Raw genomic sequence first — 15,061 nt, forward strand, 5'->3', positions numbered from 1 at the left:
CTCAAGCTTCCCATCATTCTTGGCGGTCCGAGCACCGGAACCGCGACTTTTAAGCAGCCGGGACTTCCTGTGCTGTTGCTATGGTTTCCAGGCTCTGATTTGCAGTGACTAACGTGTCAATCAATTCCGAATTCACTTCCGGGGCACCCTCATGAGCCACGTGAAGGCGTCTTCTGCTTAGTCTGTTTTCTGTGTTCGCCTTCCCTTTTCCCTTTTTCTCGCGTTGGAGCTTTACTGCTCCGTTCCAGTCCAAACAGCCAAAGTCTGGAGATAAAGAAAACATTCTTCTGGCCTCTTTTTCACCTGTGAAACAGCAGCCGCTTGGTGGCAGCATGGTTTCATGAATGCGTGCAGGGTTGCTCTTCCCCCGCCCTTTGTGTTTAGAAAAAAAGGTACATCGGTCAAGAACTACTTCCTTATGGAAACGCAGTATTTTCTGGCATTTTTGTAGCCCCCCAGGTTTTTCTAATTCTGAGCCAATCTGAGGAGTAGAAGAGTGTTTGGAAAAAATGTTTTTGTTTCTTTGAGTAATAAACTTAATGTATGCTATCTGGGTTATGCATTTTAATTTTTAAAAGACAGAGCTATTTTTATTCTTAAAATGTTCGCGGAGCCGCTGCCAGCCCGGCAGAGACGGTTGTGGGTCCCTGCAAGATCCCCGGGCGGTTTACGAGCAGTGGCCCATCCCGGGCGGGCAGCCCCGCCATGAGGCGAGCGGGCAGGGCCAGCCGGGCGAGTGTAAACCGGCGGCGGGCAAAAGACACATAGACACAGAAAACAGGCATAAAGCAGACATTTATTAAGGGAGACAGGGATAGACACGTGTGCAAACGCGAGAGAGGACAGTAAGTGGGGAGCCAAGATGGCTACGGAAGGTCAGAGGTAGCGGGAGTGGGCGTGGCTTTTCTCTTAAAGAGACAGGAAACCATAACAGCTATAGCTTTCCATAGAACACATTTTCTTTATAGAGCTGATTATTAATAAATAAATATAAGCATAGTATAAGCATAGTTTGTGCTGCTGTAAAAAAATTCAGGCTGGGTAGTTTATAACAGTTAGAAATTAATGTTTCTCATTTTAGAGGTTGGGAAGGAAAAGACAAGGGAACGAACTGGTTATGCTCTCCCACGGCTTTCAAGATGGAGCATTGTTCCGTGGTAGTCAGAGGAACTGAGACTAACGGGATGGAAGTGGTGTCCAGGAATTTACTGGCTGTTGTTCCTTTGGGGGACGAAAAGACCGCACATGCGCAAAAAATCGCCGGACTACAATTCCCAGAAGACTTCAGCGTGCGACGAGAAGCCCGCGCATGCGCAGAGTATACAGCATCCCGCCGGACTACAATTCCCAGAAACATTAACGTGTTCGCCAAAAAGCCACGCATGTGCAGGGCATTTTTCCCGACGCACCTGGATCCCTCCCCCTTAAAAACGGGGAACGCCATAACTCGCGCCCCTTTTTTTCTCGTCACCCCTGTCCCTCACTTGTCGTCACCCCCCCCATTAAAGTTTACCCACGTGGGACCGCCGTGTGTCTCGTGTTTCCTTTCCAACCCCACAGAAAGAACAACACTAGCCACGACATGTCTCTTTATACAATCACCTAATCTTGTTTATAGAGTTCGCCACCAAAAACCTTCCAAACCCACACCTGCAAGTACAGTTGCATTAGTGATTGAGTTCTGTGACCAAAATATGAATACCCAACTGCCATATATTGAGCGAGCCTCCTAGGTTAGCTAACTGCATGAGTAGTTACTACAAGATGGGTAGTTTCTGTTCTCATTTTAGAGGTATATGTGTGAGTATATAATATACATAATTATACATCTAATTATATAGACATATGAGACTTTAAAATAGCATAATTAGGAATCTAATTCAAAGATTTAGTTTTTCATGCGTTGGAATTATGAGTATTTGATGTTGATTTCTGAGTTTTCCTTCCTGAAAAGCAAATATGTTCACTGGGTACTAAAAACTCGTGGCTGGAGTTTCTGGCTGGCCTGTTGGAATTAATTTTTTACCTCATGTTGGATTATTAAAAGGCATCTGTAGAGAGACAGAAAGCAGCAAGAATTACAGGTCTGGTCCGACCTTAGGCACTCCCATGTTTATTTACAGTGGGCGAGCATTCTGTCACCCTCATGAGCAATGACCAAAATGCCTACAGGGATTGTGAGCCCCTTAGAAGGCCAGCAATGTAGTCCACATGGGAAGCTCAAAAGTGTATTATTTGATCAGGAACTTATCACCTCACACATTGGGAAAGCTAGCTGTGCTTGATGGCAGGGAGGCTTCAGGAAGGAGGCAGGATTCTGGACAACAGCACAATGTTGAGAGATACTGGGGAGACAACACATCAAATAGCCACGTTAGTTTTCTGTAAACTTAACAAAAGCTACAGTCATCTGGGAAGGGGATTTTCAGCTAAGAATATGGCTCTTTAAAGTTTGGCTTAGAGACAAATCTGTAGGGCATTTTCTTGATTGATTGATTGATTGATTGATTGATTGATTGATTGATGTGGGAGGGCGCAACTCACTGGGGGCAGTACCATCTCTGGGGATGTGATCCTTGGTGGCATTGGAAAGCAGACTGAGCCAACCTTAGGGAGCAAACCAGTAAGCTTAACTTGCTTTTGCTTCAGTTCCCACCTCTAGGTTCTTTCCTTGAGTTCCTACCCTAACTTCCTTCAGAAATAGACTGTGATGAAGAAAACATAAGAGGAATAAACCCTTTCCTTTCCCAGTTGTTTTTGGTCATGGTTTCTTAGCACATCAATAGAAACCCTAAGACAGCCAATAAATAAATTCAGAGGATTTGAAATAAATTTAACTGAATGCCTATAAATTGAACTCTGAAACCAGCAATCATATAATACTCATTATTTTCCAGCCATGGAATATGTATGATGATTACATCATAGTACATGATACACAATTAAAAAGTGGGACTGAGATGGCTCAGTGGTTAAGAGTGATTGCTGTTCTTGCAGAAGACCTAAATTTGTGTTTCCAGCATTCACATCTCACAGCTGACAACTTTCTATAACTTTAACTTCAGAGTATTTGATGCTTCGGCCCTCCATGGGCAACCACATGTATATAAAAACACATACAAGTGCATACACATTTGTGGCAAGACTGCCAGCCCCCAAATCATGACACAGAGATTTATTACTAATTATGAATGCTCAGCCTTAGCTTAGACTTGTTTCTAGCTATCTTTTTTTTTTTAACTTAAATCAACCCATTTTCGTTAATCTATGTGCTGCCCTGAGGGTCATTTACCTCATCTACATACTGTCCATCCTGCTTTCCTGCTTCCTCTGAGTCTGACTGCCTGGCTCCCCTTTTTTCTCTGCCCACTAGCCCCACCCATTCCTCCCCTGCCTAGCTATTGACCATCCAGCTTTTTATTAGAATAATCAGGTGCCTTAAGCAGGCAAGGTAAAACAGCAACATATAATTTTTACATAATTAAACAAATGCAATCCATCTTTACAGAGCTAAACAATTATTCTGCAACAGCCAGGCGGTGGTGGTGCACGCCTTTAATCCCAGCACTGGTGAGGCAAAGGCAGGCGGATCTCTGTGAGTTCGAGGCCAGCCTGGTCTATAAGAGCTAGTTCCAGGACAGGCACCAAAACTACAGAGAAACCCTGTCTCGAAAAACCAAAAAAAAAAAAAAAAAAAAAAAAAAAAAAAACAATTATTCTGCAACACAATTAAATACAGCACATCTTTACACAGTTAAACAAATATTCTATTCCACAACACACATTGATAAAAAAAAATCTTTATAAATAGTTTTCAAATGGGAAGTTCAGCTCATATAGAAAGGCTTGAAACCCTATCTGGTATAAATTAGTGATAACAAGGTCAGTAGTTATTCAGCAGGAATCAAGGCTTATACCTACCATGTAGACATTGTTTGGGGCATAGTTATTATGGAGTTCGTAGCTGTTGGACTATGAACAGCAAAGTAGACATGACTGCCCTTGAAATTTGTTCTCATAACCAGAGAGAAGAAAAAAACAAAACAAAAAAACCAAAGCTGTGGTCAGAAATGGTGTGACAGAGCATTCCACCATGGTATCAATGGCTCAAGAATATTATCATATTTGCTTTCCTATTTACAAGGTCTCAAAATCTCACACAGTGCCATATTTTCATCTCTAGCTAAATCCAAGATCCATCTCTTTTCTGGAACACTTAGGCTGTCATTGACCTGCTGCACCATCTACTTCATGTGTCTGTCTATGAGAAAGACCTCACGGTATCTCCTTTAGGTGGCACACTGGGTTTCTTTCTACAGTAAGTTTCCTATGGAGTTTGAAGAAACATATTTAAGAGAAAATTTTTTTCAAGAGACAGTGAAAAATCCATGAAAATTGTTGAAAGATTGTGTTTTCACAAGAAAATGAAGTAAACTATTGCATTTCTTAACTCTTTTTAGCCATATATATATATATGAACATATATATATATTTCAAGAGATGGTTTAGAGCAGTGTTTCTCAACCTTTCTAATGCTGTAACCCTTTAAGACAGTTCCTCATGTTGTGGTGACCCCAATCATAAAATTATTTCATTGCTACTTCATAATTATAATTTTGCTACTATTATGAATCACAATGTAAATATCTGATATACATGATATCTGACATCAACCCCTGTGGGTTGTGAAACTCACAGGTTGAGAACCACTTGTTTAGAGTATAAATATATAGGTTTCTTAAATCAGCTTTTAAAGTTAGTGTGCAAAGTAATGGGTAGCATTATGGCATTTTCATACATGCTTCAGTCTTCCTCATCCGTTTGCCCCATTTTGCTAATCCCCTTCCTCTTCCACATAGCCCCCCCTCTGCTTTCCTGTAACAGATGTTGCATCATTCTTTCTCCCCAAGATCTCTTTTTCATGTTTGTGTCCTCTTTTCTGATCTATGACCACATACAGAAACATTTAAATCTAGATTCTTCAGATGTGAGAAAATGTAATATTTGTCTTTCTTTGTCTGGCCTATTTCCCATAACATCGTGATTTCCCTTGCCGTTTTCCTTATCACAGGATGAATCTTTCTAGATTTTTGGACTTCTCTGAGTTTTCTGTTTCTTGGTATTTTGTTTCTTTAAGTTTATGTAAGATATTTTTGGTTTCAGAAAGCATGTCTGGTGTGCAGGAAAGAATGTTACTGTTCTCTTGTTGCCTGTATACTTTCCTATTGTTCTTAGGGTTAGAATTTTCATCTATAGCATTTTCTCCAATCTTACCGTTGAGACCCTCCTTTCCAGTTGTCAGTGGACATCAGTACAGTGCTGTTCGTCAGGCACTGAGCGTTATTCAGAACATCTTCCTTGAAGTCCACTGACCCCATGTGAATTCCATTTATTTCTAATCCTTTCTTCTCTCCAATATTTGAATAGCTACTTTGAGTCAGAAAAAATTAGGCATAAGTGAAGATAATTATTATAATAACTCCATCTGGGCTAGTTTCCTTGCATACCAGTGAGAAAAAAACTCTAGGTAATAGTCTTGTCTCTTGCAGTTTTAAGTTGGAAGAAATAGCCTTACTCAATATTGTTAAGATCTATGTACTGGTCAATGCAAATATTTGTCTGCAAATAGTTGAATAGTAAACAGTTATGTTATTTTAAAATATTAAAAATAAGTCTAATATACTATTCACATAACATTTTTAATTTAAAAATTTAAAGCAACATATCTACTTAAAACATTAAACAAAGCAAATTACCTAAGTTGCTTCCTGAAATAAAAGCCCTGTTGAGTCTCTTGAGTTTACTTGTAATGTAGCCATTTGGCAATCAGCTTCAGTCTACTCTTGTCTTTTGACTTCTACATTGGCCAACATTCAACATCCACATGTGTTGTGAGGAGCGGAAGGGCCGCTTCCCGTGCGTTCCTGCCCGGCTCCAGCATGGCTAGCTTTACACCCAAAATAACAACACACAAATTGTACTCTTTTAAACACTGCTTGGCCCATTAGCTCTAGCCTCTTACTGGCTAACTCTCACATCTTGATTAACCCAGGTGGCTTACCAGGAAGATTTTTAACCTCCATCCATCTCAGAGAGGAGAGCTATGGCGTCTGCGTCTCTGCCCTTCTTCCCAGCATTCTGTTCTGTCTTCTCCGTCTACTTATGTTCTGACCTATCAGGCCAAGCAGTTTCTTTATTAATTAACCAATGAAAGCAACAGATAGATAGAAGACCCACCTACATAACACATGGACAATCCACCCTACATCCAGATCTCTGGGTAGCACATGAACTCATGTACTCTCAGTTTAGCTGTTCCTTGCAAACCATCTGCTTCTTAAATCGGTTCTTCTACTCCTGTGAATGGCTAGTCAACACTTACAAAAGCAGTGTTTTTTTTCTTTCTTTCTTAAGATTTTTTTTTAATTACATATAGTGTTCTGTCTGCATGTGTGCTGCAGGCCAGAAGAGGGCACCAGATCTCATTAAAGATGGCTGTGAGCCACCATGTGATTGCTGGAAATTGAACTCAGGACCTCTGGAATAGCAGTCAAGTGCTCTTAACCTCTGAGCCATCTCTCCAGCCCAAAAAAGCAGTTTTCTTTTTTTTTTCTTTTTTTTTTGAGACAGTGTTTCTCTGTAGCTTTGGAGCCTGTCCTGGAACTAGCTCTTATAGACCAGGCTGGCCTCAAACTCACAAAGATCCGCCTGCCTCTGCCTCCCAAATGCTGGAATTAAAGGCATGCACCACCACCACCTGGCAAAAAAGCAGTTTTCTTAAGGTCAGACTTAGTACATCTTCCTCTCAGCTGTACCCTGGTACTTTGTATAAGAGAACAAGTGGCACCTGGAGGCAACACCTCTACTTCTGCTGTCTGTGTGGAGATTCACCTACTGACCCCACCAATAGTCTTTTGTGTAAGACCAATTTCTAAGAAAATAGTATAGGCTCTCCAAACTGAAAACAATAATTTTTAAAGTTCCAGAAATTCTGCAAATAAACAAAGAACTTAAAAATATGATCCATTAAGCACATGAGTAAATATACTGTTCAGAAATATACCTGAAGGCAGGATTTCAAGGTGGTATTTACATACTCATGTTCACAGTAGTCAGAAGGTGAAGGTAACCCAAGTGCTTCTCCACGGATAAAGAAGACATGCTACTTACATACAGTGGAATATCACTCAGCTTTAAAATCAAAAGAAATCCTGTTAGTCTTTAGGTCACATGAAAAAAAGCCAGTCACAAAACAGAAAAACTGCATGAGCTCACCTATATGGAACATCTAAACAGTCAAATTCAGAGAAACTAAATGGTGATTTCACAAACTTGGAAGAAGGGGAAATAGGAATGCATTGTTTAGTAAGCATGGAATTTTTAGTTTTGCAACATAGTAATTGCTGGAGAGCTGCTATAGAAAAACATGACTATATGTACCACTTGAATTATTTCCTTATAAATGGTAAAAACAATACAATTTTAAGTTATTTGTCCTTTACCACAAGTCAGAGTTCCTAGACCTGATAGCTCTTCTTATTTGCAGCTTTTCAGAACTTTCTATTGGTACTGTTGTCTCTGTCTCTCCTGCCCACTTTAGCCCACTCCCATCTGATTTCAATTACCTCTCCACAGTTCTAGTCTCAGTATACTCAGGGTATTGGCCTTTGTTCACCACTTATTTCTGGAAGTTTTCTGATCCCTTGACTTCTGTGAGACTCTGCCTTATACTTTGCTTATGTCTCAGTGACAACTCTTCTTCTGTTTAGTCTTTGTTTTCCTGCTTATGTCCTTGTCCTGTCTCTATTTTGTGCCTTTTACAATCTTAACATTTTCCTTGTGAAAGCACAATTAAACAATGCCTTCTAGCTATCAGATTTTTATCTCTGCTCAGGACTCTCTCTGCCTTGTGGACTCTATATGAGTCCAATAAGCTATTTCAATTCAGTTCATCAGCCGGGCGATGGTGGTGCACGCCTTTAATCCCAGCACTCGGGAGGCAGAGGCAGGCAGATCTCTGTGAGTTCGAGACCAGCCTGGTCTACAGAGCTAGTTCCAGGACAGGCTCCAAAGCCACAGAGAAACCCTGTCTCGAAAAACCAAAAAGAAAAAAAAAATTCAGTTCATCAAATGACATTCATCCTTCCTCCTGTGTCTTCTATAAGTAATATACCCCTCCACATTTTGTTCTAAAGCCTGGGGTTCATACTAAGATCCTGATTCTCTTTTATTCTCCATATCAAATTGGTCCAGAAGGTGTTATTCAATTCTCAAACTTTATCTCAACTGCCAGTGTTTTCTTTCCATCACCGACCACTTTCAAGCTGGCCTGCTTTAATTTTGTCTTTAAGTTAACTTTCCACATCATTTTACTGTTTTGGGAGTCTCTTGAACTTCCCCAATCAACAACTTGAAGGAAGGCATCCCATGCCTGACACTGGAGTTTTTGTTAGGTAGTCTATAACTTTTGGGGAGCATTATTGCCACACATGATGTAACTTCATTTACATTTTCATTTAAATTACATATAGACACATACACTTAATGTTTATGTATGGCTTTTTTTTTTTCATCTGTAATGCCCTTTATCCCTCTTTCCTCCCTCTCCTTCTGGACTGCCCTCTTTCCCGCCAGATAAAGTACCCTTATTTTTCCAATTTCCCAATTCATCTTACTCTCCTGCTTTCTATAGCTCCTTCTACCCTGGTTTCTGTGGGAACTTCAGGTTATACACTCACATCTTAAGATGCAGAAGTAGGACCCACAAATCAGAGAATATGCAGCATTTGTCTTTCTGGGTCTGGATTACTCCCACTCAGGATAATATTTTCTTGTTTCATTCATTTACTTGCAAATTGATTTCATTTTTTTCCTTACAGCTGACATAGAATTCCATTGTATATATGTACCACATTTTCATTATCTTTCATCAGTTGAAGGACATTTAGGTTGTCTCTATTTCCTAGTTATTATAATGAACGTGATGAGTATAGCTGAGCAAATATCTGTAAAACAGGCCATTAAGTCCTTTAGACATATACCAGGGAGAGAATATAACGTGGTAAGATTTCAGTACTACAGTAATAATAATAAAAACAGCACAGTAATGGCAAAAATAATAGTAGCATAGGAATGGAACAAAAGCAGACTAGTAAATCAGTAGAAGAAAATAGAAGTCCCAAACATGAGTGCATGTAATTTTACAGCCATCTGACATTTGACAGAGACGCCAAAAATACACACTGGAGAAGAAACAGCTTTTCAACAAGTGGTGGTATGAGAACTGGATGTCTACGTGTAGAAGATGGAAGTTAGACCCACATGTATTACCCTGAACTCAAATCAACATGAAATGGATCAAAGAACTCAATGTGAAATATGAACTGCTAGAAGAAAACATAGGTGGTACCCTACAAGATAAAGGTGTAGGAACAGACTTTCTGACCAGGTCTTCATGCAGTTAGGAATTAAGACAATTAACAAAAACTAAAATACTTCTGTAGGGCTCAAAGAACAATAAACTAGTGAAGAAGAAACCAACAAAGTGGGAGGAATCTTTGGCAGTTAGTCATTTGATAGAGTATACAGAATATATGAAGCGAAAAAAAGAATCAAGAAATCCAATGATCCAGTTAAAAAAGGGCTGGGGGGGGGGCAGCTGTAGGTCTCAATTGAGAATTCTCAAAAGAAGAGATGAAAAATGGCTAAGAATTATCTTTAAACATGGTCATCATCTTTAGCAATTAAGGAAATGCCAATTAAAACAACTTTGAGATTCCATATTACTACAATTAGAATAGCTAAGATCAAGAAAACAATTGACAATAAATGCTGGTGAGGATGTGGGAATGGGAACTCTTTGTTCACTGTTGATAGGACTCGTTCAGCCACTGTGGAAGTGAGAGAGGCAAAGTCTCAGAAACAAGCAAAACCAAAGACAAAAACAAACAAAAACCCGATTAAAAAAAAAAAATCTCATCTCTTTAAAATTCGCCACACAAAGATCCGGTCTGCACTCTGCTCCAGCTAGATTCTTTACAAGGTCTTATGCTTTTTCAGTAATACCTTTGCCCATGCCATTCCCTCTGCTTCAAGTCTTTCTGACCTGCTTGGCTAAGCGCCAATCATTACTCAGCTCAGGTATGCTCCTGTAGTATAGGATAATGCTCACCTCGTGGTTACCTCGCTCTAGTTCGTTCTTCCAAAGTAGGTAGCAAAGTCTTTTCCTTCATCCCAAATTCCACAGTCCAGCCTCTAATACCATATCGGGTTTGTAAGTGGCTTACTGTCCCCCGACTTGCGTGTGTGCGTGCGCGCGCGTGCGCTGCAATGCGGTGTGAATTGGACTTTCTGCTGAGAACATAGCACACACAGGACTTAAAAACAGCATCACAATTTATTTAACTAATGTCTTTCATACAACATATATTCCCCCCAATTGACTTATCGAATTTCTCTATCACCTCGGATAGAGGAATAGCGTTGCTAAGCAACAACAAGCCACTTTGGCGTCTGCGTGGCCCGGATGAGGCTTCCTTTGGTAAGGGAGGACGCACGCAGACGCAGACGGAAAAACCGTCTCCGTTTCCGCCCTACTATTCTCAATCAACTGTTAAAGCAGCGCGCTTAGCAAACCACTTCCGGAAAGGTGAAGCTGCGGTTACCCGGCTGTAACATGGATGCTGCAAGCGAAAGCGAAGAGCCGGTAAGATGCTGTTCTCGGGCTCGGTAAATAATACCCAAGTAGAGATTGAATGGTGAGCGACCTAGGAATCCTGGGTTCGCTCACCTATTCCTGCTTTTTCTTTTCTTTCTCAGGTTTGTGGGGAAGTGGTGTCCGTGGCCCATGCTCTTTCCCTCCCAGCCGAGTCGTATGGCAATGACGTGAGTATGACTCACCCACTCTTCCCGCCCTCCCAGCTATCTCAGAATGTCTGAAAGCCACTGCACTGAATTATAAGTCCCTTTCCTGATGTCTTCTTCAGATCTCCCCACGTCAACCCTAACTTTTCTCTGATTTAGAAACACTTAGGGGGTGTCTAAACACCCCACATGTCTAGATTATAATAACCCACACCAAGTCCAATCAGAATGTCTGGGGGAAAAGGTAGGTTTTTTGTGGGTTTTTAAATTTTTTTTATTTTATTTATTTATTTATTTATTTATTTATTTATTTATTTTTGGTTTTTCGAGACAGGGTTTCGCTGTAGTTTTAGAGCCTGACCTGGAACTAGCTCTTGTAGACCAGGCTGGCCTCGAACTCACAACTTGGTAGTTTTTAAAGGGCCTTAAATGATCCCATTGTGAAGCAAAGTTGCACTGACTTGTGGTGTGCTTCCTTTGGACCCTTATACATGCTGTGTGTTGAGAGACAAGAAAAAAAACGGCTGGAATAGTAATACCACCCAAATCAGAATGTAATATGTACTGGATGGGTGGCTCAGGCAAGGATGGAGGCAGTAGATTTCATCAGGGAAATGTAACTTGAACTGGGCCCTCAAAGCGTAAGTGGACAAAAGATACAGATTTGGAAGTAGGAAAATTGTTTTGCCAAAGTGGAGAGGTGCATATGCAGATGGATTTTTCTGACCTCATGAAGGAGACAACAGGTGGGTTGGAAAAGGAGAGTCCAATGGAACAGCTAGTGGGTACTTGGTCGGACTTATTTATAATCTGGCTGCATCATTTGTTCTGGGGTTTTACAGAGTGGAAAATGGCTACCTGATAAACATAAATGATGAGTATAACATGCTGCACTCATTAAAGTGAAACATAGTTTCATGTGTATTTTTGTCCTCTAAACAACTCTGAGACACATAGGTGGGTATATTAATGTAACTTTAATAAATAAGTCAGTCCTGATTTTCCACACTTTCGCTGGCTGCTGGGAAAAAATGTCCAGTGATCATTGCTTTTGTTATTCCGTATTGGTCATCCTAAGAGCAAAAGGTTTATATTGCCAAATCTTTTAGTTCAGCTTTTATCCCTTGACAGTAACATCATTTTCTGTAGCCCTCTTGAGATTTAGCAAAGCGTCTTTAACTTATTATCCTTTACAGAACTGAGAGAGTTTTTTGTTTTGGTTTTGGTTTTTGGTTTTTCGAGACAGGGTTTCTCTGTGGCTTTGGAGCCTGTCCTGGAACTAACTCTTGTAGACCAGGCTAGCCTCATACTCACAGAGATCCGCCTCTGCCTCCCAAGTGCTGGGATTAAAGGCGTGTGCTACCACTGCCCAGCTAGAACTGAGAGATTTCTGAGCTGGTGTTCTCCCTCTTTTGCAGCCTGATATTGAGATGGCTTGGGCCATTCGAGCAATGCAGCATGCCGAAGTCTATTACAAAGTGAGTCATCTTCATCATTAAGCAGAAGTCAGTGTGTAATTTTAGTGTATGATGGATGCTATGCTAATCTTAGTTCTCAGCAACTTATGCTGTTAAGTTTTGAAGATTGTTTTAACTAACAAAGAAATCTTACCTCCAGGGAATAAGAGTAGAAGTGAATTTGATAATGAGAAGTTTTGTTTGTCTACCCCTGTTGTTTGCTACCTGGAGGAAAGATGACTGGACCATACATAGCAAGCACTTAAATGTTTGTTGAATGAATGAACAATCCACAGAACGAGAGCCAGGCAATACTAGGACGAAAGGGTTCATTCAGTTGCCAAATTGGTAAAAGGAAGAAAAAGAAAAAGAGGAAAGATTGTTATTATGGCTCTTAAAACCATTTTAATGACTTCATGCAAGACCTGGGCTGTTAATATTGCCTAAGGTAATCTTCCGTCCTGAGAAACAGACGGTTTGCTGATAGTGTGGCACTGGAGGGCTTGAAGTGTAATTAGTGACTAGCATCTTTATGTTTGTTTTTCTGTCTGGCAGCTGATTTCATCAGTTGACCCACAGTTCCTGAAACTCACCAAAGTAGATGACCAAATCTACTCTGAGTTCCGTGAAAATTTTGAGAAGCTCAGAGTAGATGTATTGGACCCAGAAGAACTCAAATCAGAATCAGCTAAAGAGGCAAGTATCTTCTTAAGTGTTATCTAACATCTGGCCAGTGATATTGATTGTATATTTTTATGTAAGAGCAAAATTTGTTCAAGGGACTTAAAATAAGGAGCCTGAATTTTATAATAATGAAGTCATTTATGGAATGAATTATTTTCTGTCTTATGCACTTTTTGTATTTATGTAAACTATTTTTTTTTCTTTCCTTAGGCACTTCAAATACCCCATTTACCTATTCCTTTCAGTGAGGAGGAAGGATGAGTTTATTTTAGCAGGACATGTAGCTGGCAAGATTAGATGGTGGAATAGTTAATAGGGTACAGGGAAGATAGGGAGATATTTTGATTCTCTGGATTTTTGTTCCATTAATCTTAGGTCCTGGAAAGCATACAAGTTTTGTTTCTTGTTTATGTGATTATCTCTTACTGACACAGAATATGATAATATAATAGGAAAAGCATTTTCCTTAAAATGGGCTCTTGACTAATGAAGAATTTAAACTTAGGCTGTCATTGATCTTTGCGAACTTGCCCCTACTTAGTGGACATGTATAACCTAAAAGTATATCCCTGTCCTCTTTGTCTCATTGGTACTTTGGTGAGGATGAATAACCATTTTGACTTGAGCTAGCTAATAAACAGCTCAAAGCAAAACAGAGATCCATTTTAGAAATCACATTTTAATTTTGTAGCTAAGGTGTTTTTTTTTTTTTTTTTTTTTTTGCCTTTATAGAAATGGAGGCCATTCTGCTTAAAATTTGAAGGTATCGTGGAAGACTACAACTATGGTACTTTGTTGCGACTCGATTGTTCTCAGGGCTATACTGAAGAGAACACCATCTTTGGTGAGTCGTGTGTCCCCCCCCTGCAATTGTTTCACTTATATATTTGAATGGCTTTCATGTGAGTTAAGATTTGTCTGTGGGTTTCTAGCCAGTATACATAATTACCTAAGACCAGGACAATTAATTCTATTTACCTTTCAGCACCCAGGATTCAATTTTTTGCAATTGAAATTGCTCGGAACCGGGAAGGCTATAACAAAGCAGTTTCCGACAGTGTTCAGGACAAAGAAGCAGAGAAAGGAACTAACAATGAAGAAGAGGAAGATGAGAAAGGAGCTGATAGTGGAGGAGAAAAAGAGGAAGGAGTCAACACAGAAAATTAAAACAAAACAAAACAAAAAACTAACCAGGGAAGAGGAAAAGAAAGCCAAGAAACATGTGACTCAGCTGAACCCACAAGTATCAGGTGCTCCTTGCACAGACCCCTTGTGCACATGGAGGACTCAGAAGGACATCTTTCTAGCAAATAAGAGAAGCTGCTCTGGGCAAATAGCTTAAACACAATTAGCAGAGTCTCTTAGTTAATTGTTGATTCATACCCTATTTCTTGACTGTAACTTGTTGAAGTAAGACATTTTGTAAATATATTCCTTTTGGTTTGTATTATTTATGACTGATTTTGGAAAATATTTACATTTGTTTGCTACTTCAAAAAATCAATTGTATAATCTCATCACCATATCTCATATAAAACTGTCTATTTTTTAAGTTTTCTCACTGTTCTCAGTAATGAAATTCGCTTAATGTGTTAGCTTCTACTTGGAATCGGTATTAGAAGTTCATATGTAAAAACTGACTCTTAGCCAGGCCTAGTGGCTCATACCTGGAATTCCAACACTTGGGAAACCAAGGAAAGAGAATTGCATGATTTTTAAGCCAGCCTAAGTTATATAGAGTGAGACTCTGTCTCAAAAAATAAATTGTTTAAAAAAGAATTGGTGTTTGTCTTTGTGGTGACTGTAGCGCTCTGATTTCCTTTGCTGTATTGGAAAGAGCAGCTGCAGCTGTCAGGTTAGAGAGTGCAGCCCAGTTTGTTAGAGAAGAGCAAGAGCCTTCACCTCCTTTTAGAGATTTTTTTCTGTCAGTCTTTTTGTTTGTTTTTCTGAGACAGAGTCTTGCCTTATAGACCATTCTGGCCTAGTACTTCCTATGTAAGTCAAAGCTAGTTTCATACACAGAATCCTGCCTTGTTTATCCTTTGATAACTTAGTTG

The 15,061-nt window shown here is 39.8% G+C and overlaps 1 protein-coding gene across 1 annotated transcript; it reads left to right on the forward strand.

Moving 5' to 3' along the window:
• The first annotated feature begins 10,579 nt into the window (after positions 1–10,579).
• On the forward strand, positions 10,580–14,785 carry Pbdc1 (polysaccharide biosynthesis domain containing 1). The gene is made up of 6 exons (XM_057759986.1): positions 10,580–10,705; positions 10,819–10,884; positions 12,282–12,341; positions 12,876–13,016; positions 13,737–13,848; positions 13,990–14,785. The coding sequence occupies exons 1-6, from the start codon at positions 10,676–10,678 to the stop codon at positions 14,169–14,171; spliced, it is 591 nt and encodes a 196-aa protein (XP_057615969.1). The 5' UTR covers positions 10,580–10,675; the 3' UTR covers positions 14,172–14,785.
• The last annotated feature ends 276 nt before the right edge of the window (positions 14,786–15,061 follow it).

This window comes from Chionomys nivalis, chromosome X (assembly GCF_950005125.1).
Source record: "Chionomys nivalis chromosome X, mChiNiv1.1, whole genome shotgun sequence".
Classification (NCBI taxonomy): domain Eukaryota; kingdom Metazoa; phylum Chordata; class Mammalia; order Rodentia; family Cricetidae; genus Chionomys; species Chionomys nivalis.